The sequence below is a fragment of the Corvus hawaiiensis genome, chromosome 11 (genome assembly GCF_020740725.1).
Source record: "Corvus hawaiiensis isolate bCorHaw1 chromosome 11, bCorHaw1.pri.cur, whole genome shotgun sequence".
In the NCBI taxonomy this organism is placed as follows: domain Eukaryota; kingdom Metazoa; phylum Chordata; class Aves; order Passeriformes; family Corvidae; genus Corvus; species Corvus hawaiiensis.
The window spans coordinates 14,870,578-14,891,897 of record NC_063223.1 but is presented as its reverse complement, the minus strand read 5'-3'; the positions used below and the strand labels follow the sequence as shown (position 1 = coordinate 14,891,897).

Sequence of the window (21,320 nt, the reverse complement as noted above, 5' to 3'; positions counted from 1 at the left end):
AGGACAAACCCTGTTGGTGTCTCTTCTGCTGTTCTGTCCTGTTGTGTCACTATGAGCTTCACAAGGCCATCAGCAGCACAGTGGCCTCGGTGCCCAGGAAGGGTGGGAACGTCTGAGGGCTCTCTGGCTTCCCTCAGCCTGCCATCATTCCTTCTCCTCAGGAGAGTCCAGCACGGTGGTGAGCCCCTACCTGCCAGGGGGTGTGAGTGATGGGCAGTGGCACACGCTGCAGCTCCACTACTACAACAAGGTACGTGTGCCCCAGCTGTCCCCAAGACTCATGGCTCTCTCTCCCCACAAGTGAGCGGCTCTGACTCTCCTGTTTTCTGGCTGTGTCCCATAGCCGGGGCTCTGGAGAGAAGGTAGAGGAGGTTTTCAGCCCTCAGGGATGGATGCAGTGGAGCAGACAGCTGGGTACAGGGACAGATTGACACTCAGGCCCTCACTTGGAGGCTGCAGGAATGCGCTCCATGCGGTGTCCTTGCCCATGTCCCTCTCTGGAGCTGTTTGCTGGGCTCGGCTGGAGGTTTCCCTCCTGCATTGCTCATGCTTCCAGGAGCACAGCTGAGCCTGAGCTGTGCTCAGGCCTTTCCTTGCTTTGTGTGAACCCTTGGGTGCTTGGGTCTGGGGCATGTGTGCTGCTGACACCCTGCATTTGCTTTCAGCCGAAGGTCAGCACCCTGGGGGTGGTGCAGGGCCCCTCCAAAGACAAGGTGGCCATCTTGACAATAGATGAATGTGATGCCTCAGTGGCCCTGCAGTTTGGCAATGAGATTGGGAACTACTCCTGTGCTGCAGAAGGTGTGCAGACCAGCTCAAAAAAGTGAGTTCCTTGGAACTGCTGTGGTGGGGAGAGGTCCCCTGAGGAGCCAGGCCTTCACATCTGGGACCTTGGCTGTGTGTGCCTGTCCCTGAGGATGTCTGCTTCCCAGCCCCGTGCACTGGGGAGCTGGCTGGGCCAGTGTGAGGTTGCTGTACCTCTTAAAGCCCTGGGCTTCTGATCCTGTAGGTCCCTGGACCTCACAGGTCCCTTGCTCCTTGGAGGGGTCCCCAACCTGCCGGAAAACTTCCCCATCACTCACCGGGACTTCGTGGGATGCATGAGAGACCTATTCATCGACAGCAAACGCATCGACCTGGCCTCCTACATCGCCAACAACGGAACTGCTGCAGGTACCAGCACCTCTGCTCCTGCCAACCCCTGCCCTGGGATTTGCTTCTCCTTCTCATACAGCGGTGCTGCTGGGCTGTAACAGCATCATGGCACCACAGCTGGAGCTGAGCAGCTTCTCACTGGAGAACAAGGCCTTCAGGTCCTCCTAAATGATCCAGTGCCCACCTCAGCTAATGTTCTGGGAATGTCCCCTGATCCCAAGCGCAGAGCCTGTTGAGCTGGCTGACCTGGGAGATGCTGGATCATCAGTCCAGCTCTGCGGTATCTTTGTTCTGGCATAAGGAGGAGCAACAGCCTTAACCCTTATCCTTGAGCAGGCAGGGCCTGTGTGGAGAGACTGAGCAGCTGGGCTTGCCCCTCTGACAGCCAGGGAAAAGGCCAGCAGGCAGCCATGCCTTTCCATGTGGGCTAGGGGGAGGTGGTGAGCTGGTTGAGGCTGATGCAGGTGACTTTGATACCTCCAGGTTGTCATGCCAAGCACACGTTCTGCGACTCCAGCCCCTGCAAGAACGGAGGCACCTGCTCTGTCAGCTGGGGGACCTACTCCTGCCTCTGTCCTGTTGGCTTTGGGGGCAAAGACTGCCGCCATGGTGAGTGAGTGGGCACTGCTGGGCACGGGAAGGGTGGATATGTGCAAGGCTGTGCTGGGGTTGCTGTGGAAGCAGAGTAATGGATCCATGTGAGATGAACTAACGCTGCTGTCCCTGCATCTAGTGCTCCCTGTGAAGTGCCCATCCCTTCTCCTCACCTCCACTTTCCTTTCCAGCCATGCACCATGCCCACTATTTTCAGGGCAACAGTGTCCTGACCTGGGACTTCAAGATGGATGTGAAGATCTCAGTGCCGTGGTACCTGGGGCTGGCGTTTCGGACACGCCAGCAGGATGGGGTGCTGCTGCAGGCCCACGCAGGCCAGTACACCACTCTGCTCTGCCAGGTATGGCCACAGCTTCAGCCACAGCACCATGGCCCAGCCTCTGCTGCTGTCTGCCCCAGGAGAGCATGGGGACCTTGTTCTCCCTGCTGGCTCCATCCCAAGCAGAGGGTAGTTGCCGGGAGAGGCATCTAGCAGGGATGGGTTCCCCTCCCCATGCTCTGATGGGGGGTAGGCTGGAGGCAGCCAGAGTTGATGAGGTCTTTGCTCACTGCTGGCATTGCTGTTCGCTTTCTGCAGCTGGCTGGGGGCCTGCTCTCCTTCATGGTGAGCAGGGGGTCCGGGCGCAGCACCAGCCTCCTCCTGGACCAGCTGCAGCTCAGTGATGGGAAATGGCACGACCTCCAGCTGGAGCTGCAGGATGTCCACAGCGGGCGAGACTCACGCTATGTCATCACCCTCACCCTGGACTTTGGGCTCTACCAGGTAGATAGATGCTGCTTAAGACCCTGGCACCAGGACAAGAACTGTGGGAGACACTTGGCAAACACAGGCGGGGCTGTGCCTCTGCACCCCCTGAGAGGTCTGGGACAGGGCTGGTGCCCATTGCCTCATGTTACTCCCTTTCCTTCCGCAGGACACGGTGGTGGTGGGAAATGAACTGCATGGCCTGAAGGTGAAACACCTGCATGTGGGGGGAGTCCTGGGCTCTGGCGAGGTGCAGAATGGGCTGAGGGGCTGCATACAGGTGAGTCCATTGCTCTGAGCCTTCCCTTTTCAGCGGGTCTGTTACATGGAGAGTTGGAAATGCAAGTCTGGCAGCTGCTGCCAGCATCCATCCTGCTGGTGTCACTCTCCCTCTGGGCATTCAAGGCTCTGAGGTGCCGTGGGGTAGCATTAAATAGGGAGGATGGGGAGTGGCTGCTGCTGGGGGTTTGTGGAAGGCAGGAGAACTGGAGCCTCATGTGTCTGTCCTAGCTTCACTGTGAGTTTGTCACCTGCACTGCAGGGTGTGCGACTGGGTGACAGCATCACCGGGACCGTGCTGCCCAAGCCCAGCCATGCCCTGCGGGTGGAGGCTGGCTGCAGTGTGCCAAGCCCCTGTGACTCCAACCCCTGCCCAGCCAACAGCATCTGCAAGGATGAGTGGCAGAGCTACTCCTGTGTCTGCCAGCCAGGTAGGACGTGCAGCACCCTGCCACTGCTCTGCTCTTCATGCCTGCTTATCTTCTCCTCTCCCCCTGTGACCCCCTCCTGGCCTGTGACTGCTCTCCTGTCCATGCCTTGGGCAAGTCACATCCCTGTCAGATACTCATCAATTTTTCTGGAGGGCAGAATCCCTCCTGAGCCCCCTGAATTCACTCCTCAGTACTCCAGCACGTCTCAGGGAGAAGCTATTTGCTTTACATGGTACTCTGTGTCCACACCTCAGGGTACTATGGAGGGGACTGTGTGGATGTGTGTCACCTCAACCCCTGCAAGAACAAGTCGGTGTGTCGCCGCAAGCCAGGCTCGCCCCTGGGCTACGTGTGCGAGTGCAGTGGGAACTTCTTTGGGCAGTACTGCGAGCACAGGTAAGATACAGGGTAGAACCATGGCCTCTGTGCCTGGCTCCATGCTGGCCTCTCATCCTGGATACGTAACCAGGGACCTCTCGGTGCCACCTGCCTCCTTGGAGCTGCTGGGCAGCTGAACTGGTGGCAGAACAAGGCCTGTGGAATTTGGTTGTTGTAACATCAAAGGTATTTCTCTCCCTAGGATGGACCAGCAGTGTCCGAAGGGCTGGTGGGGAAGCCCCACCTGTGGGCCCTGTAACTGTGATGTGAACAAGGGCTTTGACCCCGACTGCAATAAAACCAATGGGCAGTGCCACTGCAAGGTGAGGGGCAGCTGTGCCAAGGGGGACATGGACCGTGGCTTGCCTGAAACCCTGCTTATTTTTGATGCTGTTCCTTGTCCCCTCCAAAGGCCTGGCAGTTGCCCAGGCCCTGCTTTGTGTGCCCGATTCTGGGCTGGATCCCTGCTCCTCCATACAGCCTTCCTGCCCCAGCATGGTGGTGATGGGGGCAGTGGGGTGTTTGCAAATTAGGAGAGCCTTGACCTTCTCTGGCTCCAGGGGTTCCCCAGCCAGCCCCAGCTGCTGTCCCAGTGGGCTCTCTGACGACTGTCCCCATCTCCTCCCAGGACTTCCACTACCGCCCCAGAGGCAGTGACACGTGCCTGCCCTGTGACTGCTACCCTGTGGGCTCCACCTCGCGCTCCTGTGACAGGGAGACGGGCCGGTGCCACTGCCGGCCTGGGGTCATTGGCCGCCAGTGCAACAGCTGTGACAGCCCTTTTGCCGAGGTGACGCCCAGTGGCTGCGAGGGTGAGTGTGGGCACAGCAGTGTGGGGAGCTGGTGCTGTGGGGCTCAGTGTCAGTGGCCCGGCCCTGTGACCAGTGTGTGTCTCCACAGTGCTCTATGACGGCTGCCCCAAAAACCTGAAGGCGGGTGTGTGGTGGCCCCAGACCAAGTTTGGCTTCTCGGCTGCAGTGCTGTGTCCCAAAGGCTCCTTGGGTGAGTGAGGGACGTGATGGAGAGGGGAGGGGGCAGCCTGGCTGTCCTGTAGCAGCCCTGGCAATATCACTCTGTTCTTGCACTGCCCCAGTCCCGTTCAGCTGGGCTTGAAGTTTGGGAGAAGGAAGTTGGAGGAGAAAATGCCACAGCCTGGGGAAGAGCAGAGAGCAGAGGGTGCTGGCCATGGGACTAGGGTTGGGTACAAGCTGTGGGGTGTAAGACCCATCACCCAGCCATGGGGCTCTGCTGTTCCCTCAGTCTTGGTCCTCATCTTCTCTTGCTGCTTTTTGGGTTCACCAGGCTTGAGGCTGAGGTCAGGCCGGGCACAGCACACGCAGTGCCTTGCTGTGGCTCCACCAGCCCCATCCCCGTGTGCCCTACAAGGGAAACAGGGCACAGTGTGCGGTCAGGTGAATGTTGGGTAGGAGTCAGCCTCCCAAGCTGGAGGAGGCAAAGCTGTCCTCAGCGACAGAAAAGGTGTCAGCAGGGTGTCTGGGAGTGTAGGGCAGTGCGAGCCCCAGGGGACAATACAAACCCTGTCCTTCTCCAGCCGTTCGCCCCAGGAGGAGGCAGGTTCGGCTCCTAACTGTTGTCGCTTCTCTCCCCGGTTCTCTCGCCCTCCGTGCTCAGGCTTGAGGGGTGCAGGTAAGGTTGTTCCCATCTCCTTCCCCCTGTGCTGTAAGGGCTGCACCACATGGCTTTCCCTCCCTGCTCCCTGCCTGACACCCTGCACACCCCTGCGCTTTCCCCACCGCTTCTGGAGCTGCCAAGAGTCTTCCCAATGCTTTGCCTGGCCTCACTGCTCCTACACACTGTTCCCTGCTCCCAGCTCACTAACCAGTACAAGCCCAGCTGCTGCCGCATGCAGCCCCTGCCACCTGCTGTGCTGAGCCTGCAGTGTTGGCTCTGGGGGTCTGTGCTCTGCTCCCTGGCTGGGATGGATGCTGGCTCCTGGATGGCTCTCGCTTGCTTAGGCTGGGCGGGGAAAAGGAGCTGGTGGTGAGCAATGGGTGGTGAGGCCAGGGAGGAATGGCCGTGGGGTGGAGGAAGGGGAAACTGTTTGAGTGGGGGGTGGTAGGATGGGGGCAGGAACTGATGGGCAGGCACAGCACAAGGTCCTGTTCCTTCTGCCTGGCTGGCAGGGGAAGGCACAGGGACCTGGGGGTCAGATCCTGCCCAGATCTGCATCTGAGTCAATCTCTGTTCTGTGCAAGCAGAATGCCATCAGTATGGAGACTTCCTTGTTCTTCCTGCTCCCTGCTGCAATGGCACTGGTCCCTGTGCTTCTGCAGCTGGGAGAAGGGTGGCTGGGAGGACTGCTAGGAGCTGGAGGTGGTGGGAGGGGGCACGCTTGTCACTGGGGCTTTTCTGAGTAGCACTGGAGTCTGCTCCAAGCTTCCTCTCCCTGCCGTCTCCCTGCTACCCTCTCGCAGCCGTGGGCACCTGCGTGGGCTCCTGTGCCCTGATGCTGTCCCCAGGAGGACCTGTTCCACAGTCTTGCTGGGTACACTGGGGTTGCCCCATTTCTCTTGCTCAAAGTGTTTGTGGTGATACTCCCAGCCAAGAACACTTTTCTCTGTGTTGGCTTTAGCAGAGTTTTTGGTGGTGGTTAACATCTCATCCCATTCAGTTTTGGAAACTCCCTTGCTGTGCGCAAGTGCTTGGGCTCCAGCCATGGATTGGGGGCTGGCGGCGGATACTGAACCCACACTACTGGATCCTCCCCACTGGGGTCCACCATCCCACTGCTCCAATCCCCTTGACTGAAGTGGCTCATCTCAGGGGCTGGTTTTCCAGCCCAACAGCAGGGCTGTTGTGCTCCTGGGATGGCTTTGCCCTGTAGAGAGAGCAGGACCTCAGCAGGCATTGCAGGCTTTCAGCTGGGGGATGCCTAGAGCTGCCTGGGCTTCCGTAGCTTGGGGTCAGATGTGCCTAAGGACACAGTCGTGTCCCCTGGGGCTTTTCCAGCCTGGGTCCTGCCAAGTCACTTAGTCCTTTTTGCAATCCTGTGTGATGGCACCCGGTGTGACGCAGCCCCAAAGCACACACAGGCACCCAGCTCCTGCAGGGAGGGGTGGCAGCAGCCTGCTGAGGTATTACAGACCAAGAGTAGAATGGGTTGCACTGGTGCAAAGCAGGATGACGGCCCTGGGGTGTTACAGGCCCTCCCCATCACTTGTCAGTGCCGCTCTTTGGGATTAGCTGCTGCAGAGGATCCCTGCTGGGAGGGATGCAGCAGGGCAGCCATGTCTCCTGTGCTGAATTTCCAACAAGCCCTTCCTCCTTGTTTTAGGTGCAGCCATCAGACACTGTGATGAGGAGAAGGGCTGGCTGGAGCCAGATCTCTTCAACTGCACTTCACCTGCCTTCAAGGAGCTGTCTGTGCTGGTAATGCTCTCAGCTCTGCAGCCCTGACAGAGCAGGAGCCCTCTGAACAAGGGCTCACAGCCAGAATTCAAAGCACTTAGCTCTCCAGGGGTGCTTGGAGTACAAGAGGGCCTTGCCACAGTGCTCAGTGCCTTTCTCTTCTCATCTCCTTCCCCCAAATCCATCCTGTGGGAGCAGTGGTCTGAGCTTAAGTTCACTTGGCTTCATTTAATCTCTGTCCCCCTCAGAAATGACCTGTGTCCTGCCAGAGTATTTGAGAGGAAAATAAATAACCCTGAGCAGGGCTGAGTGGTTTGAAGCTGATGGGATGTCTGCTCCATGGGACCTCTGTAGCCCCCAGAGTCTGTCAGGGACAAATCCCTTTGAAATATCCAGGCAAGTGTATTCAACACTTACACGTCATCTATGCTGACCTGAAACTGAAGCCAGGAGAGTTTCCAGGGAAGTATTGCCAGGGCCTTGCTCTGTCCTTTCATCTCCTTGGCCTCTGTTGTGTAGGGTACTGGGTTAGTTGGGCCACTGCAGACCCTGGTGTGTTGCTGGAGGCTGGTTGTCTGCCAGATGTGCTCCCTGTTCTAGTGACCACCACTGTGAGTGTCCATGGCTTCTGCCATGGCTTCAGAAATAATCTGTGTCCAGCAGGGCCTGCAGCATCCCAGTTTCCTGGTAAGGATGCAGTTTGCTGGTAAGGAACCTGTTGAATTGTTTAACCCTCTCTTTTCTCTCCACTGGCAGCTGGAGGGCTTGGAGAGGAACAAGACTGAGTTGAACACAATTGAAGCTAAGAAGCTGGCCCACCGGCTCCGGGCTGTGACTGACCACATGGACCACTACTTTGGCAATGACGTGCACATTGCTTTCCGCCTGCTGTCCCGCCTCATGGCCTTCGAGAGCCAGCAGCGCGGCTTTGGCCTGACAGCTACACAGGACGCCCACTTCAACGAGGTGAGTCCTTCCCCCAGATCAGCGTGGCTTCTAATGCTGCTTTTCTTAGCAGCCACCCTGTGTTTCTGAGGGGATTGAGGATGTGGAGGGATCCTGTCAGGAGCACTGGGCTCCTCAGTCCACACCAATAGTGGCTCAGGGAAGCAAGACTTGTGTGGTCAGGGCTGGAGCAAAGAGTGGATGAGGAGAGGCAGAGAACTGGGTTTGCTCAGCCTGGGAAGGCAAAGGGAGGTCTTTCTGCTGCTGGCAAGTCCCTCATGGCACGGTTGCAGGGAAGATGTCTCTGCAGGGCACTGGCTGATGAGCACTGAGGCTGGGGGCCCATCATAGTAGAAAGTACCTCTCTTCCCAGAGCCCTTGTGCAGAGAGCACAGTGCTGCAGTCTGGGGGTGGTCAGGAGAGGCCCAAAGGCCATGCTCGCCCTCTGCCCTCACGTCTCTCCCATTCAGAACCTGCTGCGTGCAGGCAGCTCTGTGCTGGCGCCCGAGAACCGGGAGCACTGGGCCATGCTGCCACACGGGGAGCACGGCAGCGCCAGCCTCATGGAGCAGCTGCGGGATTACTCGGGCACATTGGCCAGCAACATGAAACTCACCTACCTCAACCCCGTCGGTGTCGTCACCCCCAACATCAGTGAGTAGGAGCTGGCTGGGGCTGGGGCTGGCTGAGTGGTGCAGAGACACTCCTCCATCACACCTTGTTCCCTTCTCATCTCACTGCATCTCAGGGAGCGTGCTGATAATGTCCTTGGTGGCTCTCTTAAACTTGGGGAGGCATTTGTGAGAGATGTCCTGGTCCCATCCCTGCCTGGACTAGCTGACCTCCAAGAGCCAGCAGAGCCAGGAGTGTGCTGCCTGCTCCCAGTTACTTCCCAGTCTCTAGTGAAAAAGCAGCTGGCCTTGGTGGCAGGAGTAGTCTGCCCTATGGCTGAGCAAGGATCTGGTCTGGGAAGGAGCACTGTGGGTACTGAGATTTTTGTGTCATGCCTAAACACATGTCGTAGCCCCAACCCCACCTGGGCTCGTATGGTCCATTTGCCAGGGACTTGAATCCTGGGGTGCCCCGGAGCACAGTTGCTCTCCATGTGTTCACCCTAGAGCTGACTTTCACTGCCTTGCTCCTCCACAGTGCTGAGCATCGATCGCATGGAGAACCACTCCCACATCCGCCGGCGCTACCCTCGCTACCACAGCAGCCTCTTCCGGGGCCAGCCCGCCTGGGACCCTCACACCCACGTTGTGCTGCCACTGTCGGTGCTGAGCCCTCCGAAAGCTGAAGGTGAGCATGTGAGCATCACTCAAGAAACAACATGGGAGGGTACAGCTGTCAGGAAAGATGTAGAATCATAAAATGGTTGGAGTTCGAATGGACCTTTAAAAGCCATTTAGTTTGCAAATACCCTACTGAACCTGGCTCTGTCAGAGGTCCAAGAGCAAACCGTGAGAGCCTGAGCTTTAGTCTTCACCACAGGCCTTGCAAATTGTCTTCAGAGCAGTGTCTGTGTGTGTGTGTGTGTGTGTGTGTGTGTTCTCACCACCCCTTGTGTGCCCCAGCTGTCCTCACAGCAGTGCCCACGCTGGCTGGGAGTGAAGGGAACTACACTGTGGAGAGCTCCTCCCCAAGGCAGGCGCTGCCAGAGCCCGAGCCCACTCTCACCGTGGTCATCCTTATCATGTACCGCACCCTCGGGGGGCTGCTGCCCGCACGCTACCAGGTGGATCGCCGCAGCGTCAGGTACGTCCTCCTCCCCTTTGCCCCCACAAGCACCAATGGAGAGGGGCTGGCTGGACTCTGTTCTGTTACCTCTGTCAATTGCCAAGTCTGTCTGCGATGGAGAGGGTTTGATTCCCAGCCTTGGTGTTGCTCTGTGCCACGTTTCCCAGCCCCTTGTTGTGGACTGGGCAGAGCTCTTCCTTCTGAGATGTCAGAGCGGGACACCTGAGAAGTGTCTGGGGGTCTGCAGCTGCCATGCACAGTGACAGTGATGGTGGAGCTCTGTTGCTCCTTGCAGGCTCCCCAAGAATCCTGTGATGAACTCCCCCATCGTGAGTGTGTCTGTGTTCAGCAATCACACCTTCCTGCGAGGACCCCTGGACACCCCTCTCGTGCTGGAATTTTACCTGCTGGAGACAGCCAACAGGAGCAAACCTCTCTGTGTCCAGTGGAATCACTCCAACCCGTGAGTCAAGCATGTCACTCTCTTTGAGCTGCTTTCCCCACACACCTCCTCGTTCCCTGAGTTTCCCTGAGCAGCACTGGCATGTGGGGGTTTCCTCCCTCTCCCATGGGATTTGTTTCCGCTGGGAGGCCACAGCAGGGTCATAGAGTCATTTAATTTGGAAGATCATTGAGTTAATTTAAGATCATTGAGTCCAACTGTTAACCCAGCACTGCCAAGTCTCCCACTAATCCATTTCCCTCAGTGCCACATCCACTCTCTGGCTCCAGTACTTCAGCTGTAGGAGCGCAGTTGTATCTGTTGGTTACCCGTCTTCTCTGCAGTCCCTTCCACACACACATTTGTGTGTCTTCTCTCCTAAGTGCACTCTGCTTTTTGGTGGCTGCAGGACCAACCCCTCTGGCTTCTGGACAGCCAGGGACTGCGAGCTCGTGTACCGAAACACCACTCACGTCCACTGCCAGTGCTCCCAGTTTGGCACCTTTGGGGTTTTGATGGACAGCTCACACCGAGAGGTAACCTCCCCCTGGTGGGGACTGTTAGCTGCTGGGTCCCAGCACAGGAAGAAAAAGTCCTGGGCACAGGCAAAAAATTCCTTATGGGACACAAACACAGTTTGAGAGTTCTGCAAGCTTCCTGTGTTTGCCCCTAACACTGCTATTTGCCTTTGGTTCTCTGCTGCTGCAGCAACTGGAAGGTGACCTGGAGACATTGGCCATTGTCACCTATTCCTTGGTGTCTCTCTCCTTGGTGTCTCTGCTGCTGACCTTCTCCTTTCTGACCTGCCTCAAAGGCCTCAAGTCCAACACACGTGGCATCCACTCCAACATAACAGTCACCCTCTTCTTCTCTGAGCTGCTCTTTCTCCTGGGTATCAACCGCACTGAGAACCAGGTCTGTGGACTCGAACCATGGGGGTGAGGGTGACGTGTGGATGATGCCATTAGTATTGGCACAGTGGGACCATCTCTGAGCAGCTTTTGTCTCCCCAGTTTCTCTGCACTGTGATTGCCATCCTCCTCCACTGCTTCTTCCTCTCCACCTTCGCCTGGCTCTTTGTCCAGGGCCTCCACATCTACCGCATGCAGACTGAAGCCCGCAACGTCAACTTCGGGGCCATGCGCTTCTACTACGCCATTGGCTGGGGAGTGCCTGCCATCATCACTGGTAAGAGCTGCTTGTGCTACAGCTGTGCCCAAACCAGCCATGCTGCTTCTCAGCAGCCTCCTGACCACCTCGTGTTGCCCAACTCAGCCAGTGTGGAGAGCTGAGGATGGGCTTGCTATGGTCAGCAGTGCAAGCCCCAGCTGTCCCCACAGCAGTGCCCACAGCAGTATTGTGGTGGTCACGGGACCATGTATCAAGGGCTGTCATCTTGCCTCCTAAGGAGAAGTAATTTCTCAGCACATCTCCTCGGGACTTGTAGTTAAAAGTCTCTTGTTTTTTCCCAAGCCTGCATACTTGGGTGACCTGTTGCTGGCAGTGAATGCCTCCTGGACTGGGCTGTGTCAGGGACACCTGAGGAAAAGGAAATAAAGTCCCTGTTGCTGAGTCTCACAGTCCTGACTCCTTGCCCTTGTGGTGGGGAAGCCTGTGCACAAGGCAAGGAGCAGGAAGAAAGCCCCTTCACTGCTGACAATGCTGGCATGGGATTGACATGGTTTGGACAAGTCCAAGCCTGCTGGGTCTGGACCTGACCTCTCCCTTCCTCCTGCAGGGCTGGCCGTTGGCCTGGATCCCGAGGGCTACGGGAACCCCGACTTCTGCTGGATTTCCATTCATGATAAGCTGGTCTGGAGCTTTGCAGGCCCCATTACTGTCGTCATTGTGGTAAAACCCTGTCCTGTTTCACCCACAACCCTCTCCTACGTCCCTTCTCTGCACCATGGGCACTCGCCCCTCCTTGGCTGCCCACTGCCTGTCCCATTCTCTGTGTCCCTCTCCCTCAGTTAGAGGCCCTCTTTTTGTCCCTCCTCACTCCAGCCAAACCTGGGGGAAGCCATGGCTCAGGCATGAAGGGGAAAGGAGGGGATGTTTGCAGGGCCTGGCAGACCTGAAGTCTGCACTGGGGAGGTCAGGTCGGAGCCAGCCTTTGGCACAGCTTCTAATCAGTGCCAACACTTTCAGATGAATGGGGTCATGTTCCTGCTTGTGGCCAAGATGTCCTGTTCCCCAGGCCAAAAGGAGACCAAGAAGAAATCGGTTCTGTGAGTATTAGTGGCCAAACTCCCAGCAGAGCTCTGGCAGCTCGTGGTTTTTAGCATTTTCAGTGACCATCCTCCTTCTACCATCGCAGAGGGCCCCTCTGTGCATCAGCGTCAGCCTCGAAGCCACTCTCCTCTCCCACACCTGCCAGCCACATTAACCCTTCCTAAACTTTGTCCTTTCCTCTTGTTCCTACATCCCCATCTCCACACTGACCTACCGGCTGGTCCCCTTTCACCACCTGCCCTCACAGCCACCTCTTGTGTCTGCTTGGATTCAGCACTCAGCCCTTGTCAGCTATGAGCACCTGCTTCTTCCTCTCCTACATGCTCCTGAGACCTTTCCCTACTCCCTCTTGAGCCAGCCCTGGAGCGTGGCACAGCTCTCTGTGGCTCTAAATGACCTGTGTCATTTGGGCCCCTGTGTTTGCCACGTGCGATCCAGAAGGGAAGGCCTGGGAGTCAGAGGGAGCTGGGCCACTGTGCAGGGATGTGCCTGCAGTGCTGGGCGCAGCAGGGAGGTCTCTGCAGGAACTTTCCCCTCTGGATCTCTGTCTCTGAGCACTAGACTGTAGATTAACAGTACGCACTAACCTCTCGGTGTGTGTCTGTGTCCCTGTCTGTCTTTCTCTCTCTCCAGCATGACGTTACGGAGCTCCTTTGTTCTGCTTCTAGTTATTAGCACTACCTGGCTCTTTGGCCTCTTGGCTGTCAACAACAGTGTCCTGGCTTTCCACTACCTCTACACTGTCCTCTGCAGCCTCCAGGTAACTGCCTGGCCTCTGCTGGGGAGGGCAGGGGTCAGCCCGGGAGAGCATCCCTGTGGTCCCCACGGCCACACTCTGTGGAGAGTGGGTGCCCTGTGCTGAGCTCCCAACATCTCTCTGAGCTCCTTGTCCCTTCTGCTGTCACCTCTGTGGCATTGAGTGATTTCTGCCAGTCCTTGCTGCTGTGCCTGTGGTGAGCAGTCGCATGGAGCAGGAGGTGGCTGCAAGGAATTTGGTTCAGAGGTGACATCCAAGGGGTAGCAAGGACCATCTGGAGGGAAGGCACCTCCATGTCCTGAGATGGCAGAGCAAGACAACAGTGTGTGATGGAGGTGTTGGACACCCAAAATGATCCAAGGCAGCACCCTGCCAACCTTCTCCCACCACTGTTGCTGGTGTTGCTGCAGGGGACCCTGCCATTTGCTCCTTGGCCACTGCCAGACAGGAGGACACCCCACCCTTTCCTCCCTCATCCATGGCCACTATGGGTGTTAGCTCTCATTGGTATTGGGGGGTCTTTGGTGCATCCCAGTCCGGTGGCCACACTGGACTCTGGAGGAGCCGGGGACTGTCCCACTGTTGGCAAGAAGGTCAGATGGTGGTGAAGGGCTGTCTCTCATGGCATCTCTCTCCCCACAGGGCCTGGCAGTGCTGGTCCTGTTCTGTGTACTGAATGAGGAGGTGCGAGAGGCATGGAAGCTGGCCTGCCTCAGCAAGAAGGGGCAGAGTGAGGAGGCCACGAGGAGCACACAGGTGGGCGAGAGCAGAGTAGCCCAGAGCGCTGGGCTCAGGCTGCATGTCTGGGACAGGAGCTGGCAGGGCTGTCCGCATTTCCCCTGGGCTGCCGTGGCAACTCCTTAACAGGGCACACGCCCTCTCCCTCCTCCCTCCTCCGCAGGGCCCCAATGCCTACAACAACACAGCGCTGTTTGAGGAGAGTGGGCTCATCCGCATCACCCTGGGGGCCTCCACAGTGTCCTCGGTGAGCAGCGTGCGCTCTGCCCGCACCCACTCCAGCCAGCGTGCTTACCTCAGGTAGGGAGCAGCCGGGGCTCTGGGGGCTAGCAGGGCCTGGGTGGAGCCAGAGGCTCCTGCCACTGTGACACTTGGGGCCTCTTCTCTTTCAGAGACAATGTGGCAGCACGTCAGGGCTCGGCCCTGGATCACAGCCTGTTGGCTCACGCCGGCCCCACGGACATCGACGTGGCAATGTTCCACCGTGATGCTGGGGGAGGTAAGGCTCAGCCCTGTTCCTGGGTTTGGAAAGTTCTTCCCGGTGCAGGCTCTGGCTGTATGGTTACGTCTTCCACCCCATGTTCAGCTGCAACTTCCAATCACATGGAGCATAGGAGGGAGAGGCAGATGGGATCTTAGGGCTATTTGCAGCTGCCTTACAGGGAGGTGCAATGAGATGGAGCTGGGCTCCTCTCACAGTACCTGGTGATAGGGCCAGAGGAGCTGGCACAGGCTGCTGCTGAGGGAGGGACAGTAAGGGGTAAGGCACTCTCACGAGTGTGGTCTTCCTGGGGTGGTTCTGCCTCCCTGGTGCTGCCAGCAGGAACCTCTCCCACCGTCATTCCAAATGTCTCCCTGCCACATCATGTTCCTACAGACCAGGACTCAGACTCGGACAGTGACCTGTCTCTGGATGAAGAGCGCAGCCTCTCCATCCCATCCTCAGAGAGTGAGGAGAACGTACGCCTGCGGGGCCGCTTCCAGCGCCAGCTCAAGCGGGCGGCACACAGCGAACGCCTCCTCACTAACCCTGCCAACACCACTCCCAAAGGCAAGTCCCAGGGCTCTGGCAGGGAAAAGGATGAGCTCAGCTCCCTGGGGGTCAGGCCTTGTCTTGTGATGGCTCAATTGCTGCTCATGGAATATTCTCTCCATCTTCTCTGGGGCCTCATTTGCTGTGTCCTTCATCAGATGTGGACGGCAATGACCTCATGTCGTATTGGCCAGCTCTGGGCGAGTGTGAGGTTCACCCCTGCTCCCTGCAGAAGTGGGGCTCCGAGCGGAAGCTGGGATTTGACATCAATAAGGATGCAGCCAACAATAATCAGCCAGACCTGGCTTTGACCAGTGGGGATGAGAACTCCCTCACCCAGACCCAACGGCAGAGAAAAGGTAACAATCTGGAGCAAGCGGGCAAGGGTGGCCTTGCCTTTCTCAGGTTGACTGAAGGCTCAGCATCAGATCTATGTGGCCATGCCCTTGGGGAGGCATGGCTTATGCCTCCCTGGTTTTCCTGCTCCTCTTGCTGTTGTGCAAATATTTGACTTCTCTTTCTGTCCGATGCAGGGATTTTGAAGAACCGCCTCCAGTACCCTCCGACTCTCCAGGGCCTGCCATCCGTTGGCAGGATGACCAACGAGCTGACGTGGTACAAGACGTCCACGCTGGGTCACAGGGCTGTCCCCGCTGCCTCCTATGGCAGGATCTACTCTGGGGCTGGCAGTCTGTCACAGCCGGCCAGCCGGTACTCGTCCCGGGAGCAGCTTGACATGCTGATGAGGAGACAGATGTCCCGGGAACAGCTGAGCAGGCACAACTCAGGAGAGTGCTTAGAAGCTGTGCCCAGTCGGCATGGGTCCAGAGAGGAGCTGGACACTATCCCCAGCAGGCATGGGTCTACTGAACACCTGGAAAGTATCCCAAGCAGACATGCATCTAGGGAAAACTTGGATCTACTCGCTGCTAGGCCCAGTCGGAGAGATCATGGGAACACGCTGCCCCGGAGGCAGGGCTCCAGAGACTGCCTTGACACTTTACCCTGCAGATTTGGGTCAAGAGAGCAGCTAGACTGTGGGCCAGTAAGGGAAGTCTCTAGAGAGTGGCTAAACACATTGCCAAGTAGGCAAGTGTCCAGAGACCGAATAGACATGTTGCCAAGTCGGGATACTTCTCGAGAGCAATTGGATTTGCTTTCTAGAAAACAGCCTTCAAGGGACCTGCTAGCGTCAGCTAGACAAGCTTCAAGGGAGCAGCTGGACTTTCTGTCCAGAAGATCCAATTCCAGAGAGCCTCTGGACACAGTGCCTAGCAGGCAGCCCTCGCAGGACAACCTGGGGAGCCTCTCTCGGAGGCAGCTGTCTAGGGAAAGCCTAGAGCCGCTGTCAAGGAGACAGCCTTCTAGGGAGAACCTGGAGGCCATTCCCAGCCGGCATCCTTCCACTGAACAGTTAGATATCCTTTCTTCCATCCTTGCTTCTTTTAACTCCTCCGTCCTGTCCTCGGTGCAATCTTCCAGCACACCTTCAGGCCCCCAGACCACCACCACTCCCTCTGCCATGCAGACCTCGACGCCCTCCATGGTGTGTCCCTCGACACCTCGCTCTGCCACCTCCCACAGCATTTCAGAGCTGTCACCGGACTCAGAGTAAGTGCACTCCTTCCTTCCTCAGCCAGGTCTTGTTCAGCTGATCTTGTGCACTGTCTGCCTGCCTGGCTTCTTCCCAAAGGGGTTTAGTTTGGAGGGAGAGGGCTGTGTAAGGGTGAGCTCCCCAGGTGAGTGGCAGGTGTCTCCTGGTCCTGAATAGTGACTGGGCAGGGAGAAGCCTCAGGTGTGAGAGCTCCAGATGCTTGAGTGCAGCACAAGCAGAAGCCTTTGTTTATGTGAGTCTGTCCCTGTGCCCAAGAGATGATGGCCCCTGCCTCTGGCCTGTGGGTACTCAGGGAAGATGCTCTATGCAGCTAGGCTGGCCTCCTGGCCGGTCCCTTGGTCAAGTGCTGGCGCTAAGTCCCAACGGATGTATGCAAGGGCCAGGCTGGCTGGAGAAGAGAGAGCCCAAGTCCTAGGGAAGCCCTGCCGGCCCCAGCCATGCTTCTGCCCAGGCACCCTGTTCCAGTATGTAATTTCTTTCCTTCTAGCTCTGCTCCCTGCTGGTACTGCTCCCACCCCACCCCACCCCACCCCACCCCTCCTTCCCTCTTCCCTAATCTCAGGGACTTGGAGACAGTTGCTCCTGCCCTGACACAGAGAGGTTTTCTGCCCTGTCCCCATCTGGCATAGCGGGGAAGGGACGCTGGAGCCCAGGAGAGATGCCATGGCTTAATATTGTTTTTCTTTCCTCTGAGAAGAATAATGAGAAACGATGGCCATTCCTGAGGGGCCGAAGCTGTCCACAAGAGAGTTGGAAGAAGCAGGGCCCTTCGCCATGCACTGCCAGCTGAGGTTTGGTATCCCCATGGAGCAGGGGCCAGAACTGATGCTTGTCAGAGGCCTGAAACCAACCCTCCTTTCCCCTGCGCTGTGGGCTGTGGGACCAGCAGCCCACACCACCCACTGCCAGGAGCCTCCAGGCTCTCGGCTGCTGCCGTGCTCTCCGTCACCTGCCTGGTGTGACAGGTAGTACTGGGCGAGGGTGGCATCTCCAACCCCCTGGGGCCAAGCTCTTTCTCTGTGAGCTGTTTGTGTGTGGGGTGTGCCTGTGTGTGTGTGGAGGGTGGGCAGTGGCAGAGGGACAGAAAATGGAGCCCAGGATATGGGGGCAGGGAGGGTTTTCTACCTTTTTGTATCTTTGTAATCAGAGAGAAGAGAAATTTCTATGGTTATTTTTACGGATGGTCTGTTCCCAGGACCTGGAGCATTTGTTTCACCAACAGCCCCTTGCCAGCTTCCCTGGGGCTACCAGAACCACAATCCCAGTGGACTGGAGGAACAGTGCCAGGCAGTCCTTAAGGCTTTGCTGGCACTGCTTTGTCCCATCCCCACTGCAGGGCAGCTGGCCCTGCTGCCCCCCACCCTCCCACTGTGCAGCTCCACCTGTCTCGGTGCCACCCTCCCGCCTGGTGTCCCTCAGCCCCCTGCAGCCAGGCCTCCCTCTGCCCTCCCGTGGGACCACCCCTTGGGGCTGCCCCTGTCTGTGAGCTGGGGCTGTGTGCCAGCAAGAGCACACGTGAATGGGGCAGCAAATTTGGCACCGGGAGCCTGCTGGGGAGGAGACAAGCTCTGCTGTGCAGTCCTGTCCTGTACCAGGATGGTCCCACTCTCATCAGTGCTGGTTTCCTCCTCTCAGCAAGTGAGCACTGTGTTTTTCCCAGTGGGTGTTGGGCTCTTTAACCTGCATGTTACAGAGCTAACCAGTGTTGGTTTGTGGGTCTGGTAAAGGAGCTGGATGACCCTCTCCCTGCTTAGTAGCAGGCTTGGCTTTTCCCAGAGCCAGTGCTCACTCTGCAGAAGACTGGCATCCACAGGAGCATGATGTGGCTCCGGTTTCAGGGTCCAGCACTGCCCACAAAAGTTGTATCTAGCTGGTTCCCTATGGGCTCTGTATACACCTCCTCTCCTCTGAGTAGCAGAGGACCCCAGCTTAGAGTGGCCTGAATTTTGGGAGATGGAGATAAACAGCACTTTGCCCTCTCTGGAAATTCAGGCTATCTTGATGGTGTCTCTGCTCAGCCTGCGGCCTGACCCCGGCTCCTATTGGCCCTGCTGTGAGATGACACTCCTCTGTGCCTACCCCAGCCTCAGGGCAGGGCATTTGGCTCGGGGGGCAGCGTGTTCCCTTTCAGCCCCATGGTGCTCTCGGGGCTGCGTTACCATGTGCTCCTTACTGCCTTACTACCACACTGCCATGGCATCTTACTGTAGCCCAGCCTACATGTTTACAGGAGAGGACTTGTGCCACCATCCTCCAGGCCTCTGGGGAGGCCAAGGCCTCTTGGCTGCATCCCTGAGTCAGTGGGGAGAGTATGGAGGGAACAGAAGGGCTGGTGACTGGGGGTGCCATGGGTCCCCAGCACAGCCCTGACAAGGCAGGCTCACTGTCATCCTTTTCCCAGGGATGAGGAGAGAAGGGCCTGCTGACATGTTTACATGCCATTCGGGACCAGTGTGCAGCGGGAAAGCCTGCTGGCCCCACATGCTGGAAACAGCCAGGCCCCTCCATGCTGCCCATCTTTGCCTTTGGGAACAAGCTTGTTTACAAGTTTCTCTCCGGCTGTGCAGTGCCAGCACCAGAGTCCTGGGATCCTGTCCCTGCTGCGCTGTAGGGCCCATGTTTCTGCCAAGTTGGGCACAGGGCTCTTTATGCTGCCAAATGGAGAGCAAGTGTCAAGTGCCAAAAAGAAGAGAGCAGCAGAGCTGGTGGCCATCCTTGCAGAGCTGGTGGCCATCCCTGCAGAGTTGGGACAGTCAAAAAGCAGGAATCTGCTTCTTGCAGACCAATCTGCAGCTTGGTCCCAGATTGTAGTGCTGTGACCTGGGCTCTGGGGAGCATCCTCCTTGAGTTTGGGTTTTTTCCTTTGGGGGATTTGGTTGGGTTTTTTTTCCTCTCTCTGTCTCCTGACTCTCTTGGCAGGGAGTGGGGAAATGCTCACGCTTCCCCTTTGGCTGTGTAAAAGTGTATCATGGAAGCGCCAGATTTGGAAATAAAAGTCTATAAAACGGTGCTGGGCTCTGTGCTGTCTCTCGCTGTGCTGGGGATCCGTGACTGGGGCTATGGATGCAGCACCTGGGCTTGAGGTGATGTTGGGAGGGGGCTTGGGCAGGAGTTCACAGCCAGTTCCTAGGCTGCCTGGGAGTCGCTGTGGCCTGGGGCAAGGTTATGAGGGGATGGGGACTTCAGGGGCTGTCAGTTGCTTGAACTGGGCTATATCTAGGCTGGGTTTACCCAGAGATGGGATCAGCTGTGTTGGTGTCCAGTGGCCCCAGGCCTGGCTGGCAGGGCTGCACTGCCACAGTGGCTGTGGTGAGCTGTGGGGCTCATGCCTGGCAGCTGCCAGCACCCCCAGCCTGACCTAGGCCAAGGGAAGATCCATTTTCTGAAGGCTGCATGACCTCAGCAGGGTCAAGTTGGCTGCCAGCAAGCAGAAGGAAGTGTGGGGAGGGGAGGTTGAGCGTGATCCTGGTGCCCTCTGTCCCTCCCCTTTTGTTAAGAGGAAAGGGCAGGTGAGCAAAGGGCAGCATTGATCCACAGCGCCCTGAGCAAGGGTCACCATCAATTGTCACCCCTCTGTCCCTTCTGGGCTGTCACCTGTCAGTTGGGGGCTGAGTTCAGGGCAGCCTTCAGGAGTTGCACTGGCAGTGCCAGGAGCTGTGGTCCTGTCCTGCAGCCCTTCCCAAGGCTGGCTGGGGGGTGAGGGCCAGGGAGGCTGGGGTGGTGAGAGGGGGCCATAGGTAGAGTGACCAGCCTGGCGTGCAGGTGGGGGGCTGGAGGCTGGAGTGCGGGAAGGAATGGCATGGGTGGGGACAGGGAGCAGTGATAAGGAGGTAATAAATGACACTGGGTGTTATTTGCTTCCAAGCAGTAGCCCTGTGATGGCCTCTCATTCCATGCTGGGGGAGTGGATAAATGATGGGGAGTGGATAAACGAGGAGGCAGCAGTCGCATGTGGGGGTGCCTGTGTTGGACATGCCTTTACCTGACCACTGATGGGCATAAGGGTGGACAGGGAGGGGCAGGGATGTGGGAGAGGTTGAGGGAAGAGGCTCAGCCCCACTGCCTGAAAGCTGTGGGACCTGGGTTGTGTTCACCACAGAGGGCGCCAAGGTGGCCACAGGCTGCCCCCACCAGGCACCAGGGATGGAGACAAGTTGCCCCAACCCCGGAGATTGTGGTCCTGGATGTCACCACTCCTGCCACTTATCAGCCCCATCCCACCACTGCTGGGACCCAGGACTCTTTAATGCCTGGCCCTGCCCTACCTTCACGCCACACCTTGCTACCAGTCAGACATGTGAGCCTGGATTTCCTCTGCCGTGTCCCCACGGTCCCGGGCCAAACGTGACTCAGAAATTCCCTGCAACCAATTCTAGGTTGTGATGGAGCCCAGGGAGGTGTGATGGGTTCAGTGGGACTATAGTGCCCGCGGGGGACCTTTGGAACAAGATAACAACTGGGTCTATGTGAATTGTGTGAGACCAGGGCAGTCCACAGAGCACAGCACACCTGTTTCCAGCAGGTAAGCAAGGGTCTGGGGAAAAATCCCTGGATGCCATGACCAGAGGCTGTGGGTAACCCTCCTTGTCCTGGTCACAACTCCTGCTCCAGGACATGGGTTGGGGAGTGGGCATCCATGGGAGCTGTGGGGGCACAGAAGGGTGATGGTGGGATCCCAAGCAGTGCCCTGGGGAGGCAGCTTTTGGCAGGAGGGTGGCACCAGCTTGTGCCCAGTGGCAAGAAGCCCCCCTGCCCTGCATGTGGCATGGATGCTCAGACATGGCAGCATCCTGGATATGGCTGCAGACCAGGAGCTGGGACTGTACTAGACAGTCCCCAGAATGAGATG

The 21,320-nt window shown here is 57.7% G+C and overlaps 1 protein-coding gene across 1 annotated transcript in view; it reads left to right on the top strand.

The window, feature by feature from the left end:
• The window catches only part of CELSR3 (cadherin EGF LAG seven-pass G-type receptor 3), a 31,017-nt gene extending 11,537 nt beyond the window's left edge, over positions 1-19,480 (top strand). Inside the window, exons 5-35 of the mRNA XM_048315400.1 lie at positions 162-250; positions 666-823; positions 1,010-1,173; positions 1,639-1,764; positions 1,941-2,110; positions 2,348-2,533; positions 2,685-2,795; positions 3,057-3,225; positions 3,480-3,621; positions 3,806-3,926; positions 4,232-4,415; positions 4,504-4,605; positions 6,899-6,993; positions 7,729-7,938; positions 8,388-8,571; positions 9,067-9,216; positions 9,492-9,672; positions 9,950-10,117; positions 10,506-10,632; positions 10,805-11,011; positions 11,110-11,284; positions 11,835-11,947; positions 12,245-12,324; positions 12,962-13,088; positions 13,728-13,841; positions 13,987-14,123; positions 14,216-14,322; positions 14,701-14,874; positions 15,015-15,215; positions 15,390-16,467; positions 17,169-19,480. Coding sequence (XP_048171357.1) covers positions 162-250; positions 666-823; positions 1,010-1,173; positions 1,639-1,764; positions 1,941-2,110; positions 2,348-2,533; positions 2,685-2,795; positions 3,057-3,225; positions 3,480-3,621; positions 3,806-3,926; positions 4,232-4,415; positions 4,504-4,605; positions 6,899-6,993; positions 7,729-7,938; positions 8,388-8,571; positions 9,067-9,216; positions 9,492-9,672; positions 9,950-10,117; positions 10,506-10,632; positions 10,805-11,011; positions 11,110-11,284; positions 11,835-11,947; positions 12,245-12,324; positions 12,962-13,088; positions 13,728-13,841; positions 13,987-14,123; positions 14,216-14,322; positions 14,701-14,874; positions 15,015-15,215; positions 15,390-16,467; positions 17,169-17,196 — 5,378 coding nt within the window. The 3' untranslated portion in view covers positions 17,197-19,480. The remainder of the gene's footprint in view (positions 1-161; positions 251-665; positions 824-1,009; positions 1,174-1,638; positions 1,765-1,940; positions 2,111-2,347; positions 2,534-2,684; positions 2,796-3,056; positions 3,226-3,479; positions 3,622-3,805; positions 3,927-4,231; positions 4,416-4,503; positions 4,606-6,898; positions 6,994-7,728; positions 7,939-8,387; positions 8,572-9,066; positions 9,217-9,491; positions 9,673-9,949; positions 10,118-10,505; positions 10,633-10,804; positions 11,012-11,109; positions 11,285-11,834; positions 11,948-12,244; positions 12,325-12,961; positions 13,089-13,727; positions 13,842-13,986; positions 14,124-14,215; positions 14,323-14,700; positions 14,875-15,014; positions 15,216-15,389; positions 16,468-17,168) is intronic.
• The last annotated feature ends 1,840 nt before the right edge of the window (positions 19,481-21,320 follow it).